Here is a 4,701-nt window from a genome sequence, read left to right as displayed (position 1 = left end):
CCCCCCCCCCCCCCCCGGCGACAGATGGTGGCAGGGCGGCCGGGAGCTGCTCGAGGGGCGAATCTGGCGCGGGGTACATTCTCATTGCACTCGACCACCTTGGAGGAGGCGTGCAATTCGCCGGACGGCCGTGAGGATGGCCGCCGAGATGAGGTCCGGCCGGCCGAGCATATGCCGAATGAGCATGACACAGGCCAGGGCCAGGACCCCGGCCGAGGTGGCTGTCGAGAGGGCCACGCGCAGGGCTGATCGGGGGGGCCGGTGGGCCGGCGGGCCGGCCGGCTGAGCTGCCGGCCGTGCCGGGGCCCCGGCCAGTGGCGGGGCCTTGCTCTGGGCACAGTCCCGGCCGGCGGGCAGGGCGCCGGCCGAGGCGGATCCCGCGGCTGGCGGAGCGCCGGGCTGCCTGTCCCGGGCCATGGGGTCGGGCTCTGATCCGACGGTCTGGGCATCGGGGGTGGCATCGCCCCTGGCGAATGCCGAGTGGGGCCGCTCCCCGGCCGAAGGCGGAGCCAGGGGCTTCTTCTGTGGCGAGGGGAAGCCCTCGGTCGCGGACATGGTTTCGGCCGTGGTGCTGGGACTCCGGCCGTCGGGCATGGAGCCCGCCGGGTGCTGGTGGTTGGCATAGGCCGTCAGCTGGACATGGCGCAGGCCGCTCGGCCGGGGGATGCGATCGGGCGATCGGGCGCCGGCCGGGCCTCGCCCGGGGTCCGCCTCCGCGCGAGGGCTGGAACTTCCGCCGGGGCTGAGAGCACCGCGGCCACGGCCACGAGACGCCACCAGCAGCAGGCGCGCGGCCTGGGTGGCCGATGGACTGCTTGATCCCTGGGCCAGGGTCCGCTCGGCAACCGCCTGGACCAGGCGGCAGAATTCAAATTGCGCATGCTGCTTGGACATGGGCCCGAGCTGGCGCCAGGCCAGGATTTTCTGGTGATCCTTGCTGGGGCCGGGCGACGAGGGGCCCGAGAGTATCCCATGTCGTGACTCGTTGTACGGGCCTTCCTTGACCATGCGAATGAGCGCAAGCAGCTGGGGGTTTTCATTGCCACCACGCGCATCAGTGTCCTGCTCCAAGCGGGGCGTCGGTAATGTGGGGCCGGGCCGAGGGCCATCCGCCTGGCGCGCACCTGGAGCTTTTCTGCCGAGCTGAACAGTTCCGGCGGGGCGGCAGGCGACCCAGGGTGGCCTGCCTCGGGGCGCCGGTGGGTGATCTGCTTGACCGAGTCCAAGGCCAGCATGGTGACTCGGAAGCGTTGGGCGATGGTTTCGCCCCGCTCGCGGCGCGGGAGCGGGTCCTCCCGCACTCGAGGCAGGGGGGAACTCTGTTCACGATGGGCCATGGCACTCGTCGGACCCGTTTTGGCGCGAGCCAGCTGCGCGAGTTGCCTCGGGGTTGGGGATCTGCACTTGGCCGGCGCGAGAGGCTGACAGCCCGAGGTGCTGTCCGAGTCAGGGGGCGGGGGTTGACAAAGGAGGCTGATGCGGAGGCGCGCGTTTGTGTGTGTGTGTGGACTAAAGGCGGGGAGGCGAGCAGGGCAAGGAGGAGACGTGGGGAGCAGGAGCTATGGCCGAGGAGGGTGCGGGCGCTGGTGCACCCGTTCCCCGGGGGCCCATAAGCCCTCCCCAGGTGGGGGGGGGGGGGGGCGGGCCTCCGTGAGGACTGGCTTCCCCGGCTCCGGATGAGGCGGCTAGTTAAGCTGTGCCAATATGTTCAACAATCCGGAGCGAGGGGCGAGGGCGAGGGGGGGGGACTGCCCGGATATGTAGGGTCCCTATTGCAGGCTGGCCGCGGCGGGGGTCCATACGTGAAGGGCGCCAAGACAGGAGGCAGGCGGCAGTGGATGCATGTGCCGCGGTGGCTGCGGCGCCACGGGGTAGCCCACGATCAAGCGGCGCGAGGGATCACGCGCGGCCCACATATGGTGACATGGTGCGCCGCCACGGGATGCGGCGGCTGGCGGAGGTGCCGCGCCCGTTTGGTTTGAATCGTCGCGCGGGCAAGCCTCCTCGCCAGGGCCCGGGGGAGCCGGCCGGGCAAAGCGGCAGGGTCTGTCCCGGAACCAGGGGAGCAACGCAGGTCGGGCGAGGGGGGGCGGGCCTTCTCGATGCTCAGAGGTCTGTGTGTGGCATATATGGGCGTGTGGGCCGACGCGCACCACCAGCGGCACCTTCCTTTGTGCGAGGGGCTATGGGGTGACAACTGGGCCCCTCTGCCGGGGACCGGGCGGCTGGTCGCATATCCCCTCCGCGGGCCGGGGAGAGAGCCCCTGGTCGGCGGCGTGTCCCGTGTGTGAAGTGGCCGCTGGCCGGTCCTTGGGCTCTGCCAAGCAGGCGCGAAGGAAGGGGAGGAGGACGCACGGGTCATTCCGGTGGTTCGTCACGGACGATGCCCGGCCGGGCGCGGCGAAATGCGAGCGGGGAAAAGGCGGGGTTTGGGCGTGCGGCGATGCGCCTCCCCCCGGGGGCCTGCCCGTCCTCTCCCCCGGCCAGGTATCCGCCGGCCCCGGGCGGCCAAGGGCGTTCCAGCTGCCGGGCGGCGGGTCCGAGGCCCCCAGGCCCGGAGGGCTTCTGTGCTGGCGCCGCGTCTGGCCGGGCCTCCACATCGCGGGGAGATTTTTCCTCGAGCCGGCATTCAGCTGAGGGGGACACCCGGACCAGCGGGGGGCTTTTCTTGCCTTCACCCGAAGGCAGGGGGGCAGGCGCGCGCGCGCGCGCGCGCGGGCATTGTTTATCCTCCTTCCCCTCGGCGAGGGCCTCCGGTCCGGCGTTCCTCCGGGCCTGACTGCCGCCACAAATGCGCCCCCGGCGCGCGGGTCCCGGCCAGCTGGGCACAGCCTGGGTTACATTGGTCGCGCCTGCCGGTCGCTCGTTCCCAGGCCCGGGTTGTTCCAATGCTCCATGGTGGGCAAGGCCGATGCTAGCTCAGTTGGCAGGGCCCGGGCGTCTGTTGGTGTGTGCCTCTTGCTCGGGGCGGGCCTCGGCCGGAGGCGCGCACACATCTGGCCTGGCGGCTCCCGTCCCCCCCCCTCCCCCCCCGCCCGGCCCCGGGGCACTAGTCACCCTTTTCTTTCGCTCCTCCCCCCGGACCCGGAATGGAGGCCGTAATCGCCCGCGCCTAGTCCAGGGTCCGGAGCCGCAGGGGGGGGGGGGGGGGGACGACACAGCGCCGCGGTCGCCAGTGATAGGCGGGCATATTTTCCGGCATGCTCTGGTCCCCCCGGTCTCTCGAGATCGAGTCAGTCCCTCGGCCCGCCCGCCGGGGGGAGGGGGGGTTCCTGCCCCGAATGCGTGTGGGCACTCCCTCGCCCGCCCCCGGGAGGGGGGTGGGTGCAGGACTGCGCGCCGGTTCTCCCTCCCTCTCGGACACTCCTTTTTGTGGTATTTCTTTAGCCTTCTGCCTAGAGGCTACTGCGGGAGCGGGGGGGTGGCGGCGAAACGGGACGTTGGATAGTCGCTAGGTCCGGATTGCCGGAGACGCACAGCCGGGCCATCGGGGCGCGGGCGGCGGAGGGGGGGGGGGGCGTTCTTCTGGCCCGTTCGGCGGATGCCTTTGTTTTGGCCGGCCCACGCCTGGAGGCCTGATCGGATCGGATGGCCGTTCCGCCGGCCCGGCCCCGGGTGCGGCCGGAGGGCGTGGGGCCCAGGCTCAAGGGTTCTCTTGGCCGGGCTCTCGTGCGGCGGCGCCGGTCCCGGGGGCCGTGAGCCGCCGCCAAAGGGGGCTCTCGATCCGCGCTAGATGGCAGTGCGGGGGGGAGCAGGCCCGCGGCCGGTGCCCGGAGTGCTCTCGGGCGAGAACGCCCACCCGCCGTCCGGCCTGCTCTTGAGGAGAGGCGAATATTTATCGTTACTCGCCCGGTGTGTTTCTCCCTTCCAGGCCCTCCTCCTGCCTCGCTCGCTGCCGTCAAACCGGCCGATCCCGGCGGCATGCCCATTGATGTGTGCTGACGGTGCTGTCGACGGGCGGCGACGCCCGGGCGGTCCTCGCGCGAAGCACATCACCCCGCCCCCCCGCCGGTCGCCGATCGAGCCGCCCACCTTGGAGCAAGTAGCAGCTGCAACCCATCGCAACTTCCTTGGGTGCCGCCGTGTCGCTCAAGCCGCCGCGCCCTGCGCGCCCCCTCCCTCCCCCCCCCCCCCCCCCCCCCCCCCCCCCCCCCCCCCCCCCCCCCCCGGCTCGCGAAAAGGCAGAGCACGCGCGCTCTCTCCCACACACACGCCGGCGCCCTGGCAGGCAGAGAGCGCCATTTTAGCGCTCCCAACGCGGGAGTTCCCCCCCCCCCCAGGATTAGGGTGGAGGCGCGAGAGGGGGAGGGGGGGGGGGGGGGGGGGGGGGGGGGGGGGGGGGGGGGGGGAAGGCCGCGCGCCCCCTCCCTCCCCCTCTCGACGGGGGACACAAACGGAAAAGAGGAGGGCAAAAGGGCGTCCCGCCGGAGGTGGCGCGCGCGGACTCAGCAGTTGCGCAGGGACAGGACCGAGCGGACATCGGAGCAGAAGCGCAGCGCATCCAGGAAGGGCAACAGGTCCATGAGGGACCGGTCGCTCGGGTCGCTGGTCCAGGTGTCGATGGGGATGGCATTGTCTGTGGGGCCATGGGGCGCGAGGTGCGTGCGTGCGTGCGTGCGTGCGTGCGTGCGTGCGTGCATATGGGCGCGAGGGGGTTAGGATGGCAGGCCGGGGCTTGGCGCGGGCGGAGGGGGGGGGGGG

The 4,701-nt window shown here is 72.2% G+C and overlaps 2 protein-coding genes across 2 annotated transcripts; both read right to left on the bottom strand.

Annotated features, from left to right (window-relative positions):
* Positions 1 to 81: 81 nt before the first annotated feature.
* H696_04510 (hypothetical protein) lies at positions 82 to 1,327 on the bottom strand (the record flags this gene model as incomplete). Its single annotated transcript, XM_009498391.1, has 2 exons — positions 1,125 to 1,327; positions 82 to 1,026 (listed from the first exon to the last, which is right to left on the bottom strand). The coding sequence occupies exons 1-2, from the start codon at positions 1,233 to 1,235 to the stop codon at positions 82 to 84; spliced, it is 1,056 nt and encodes a 351-aa protein (XP_009496666.1). The 5' UTR covers positions 1,236 to 1,327.
* A 3,118-nt stretch (positions 1,328 to 4,445) lies between these two features.
* On the bottom strand, positions 4,446 to 4,576 carry H696_04509 (hypothetical protein; the record flags this gene model as incomplete). Its single annotated transcript, XM_009498390.1, has 1 exon — positions 4,446 to 4,576. A coding segment is annotated over one exon (131 nt), but the record flags the coding sequence as incomplete, so codon positions are not given.
* Positions 4,577 to 4,701: the final 125 nt, after the last annotated feature.

Source organism: Fonticula alba, assembly GCF_000388065.1.
Source record: "Fonticula alba strain ATCC 38817 unplaced genomic scaffold supercont2.7, whole genome shotgun sequence".
NCBI lineage: Eukaryota > Rotosphaerida > Fonticulaceae > Fonticula > Fonticula alba.
The sequence above is the reverse complement of the archived record's forward strand: the minus strand, read 5'-3'. Positions and strand labels throughout refer to the sequence as shown.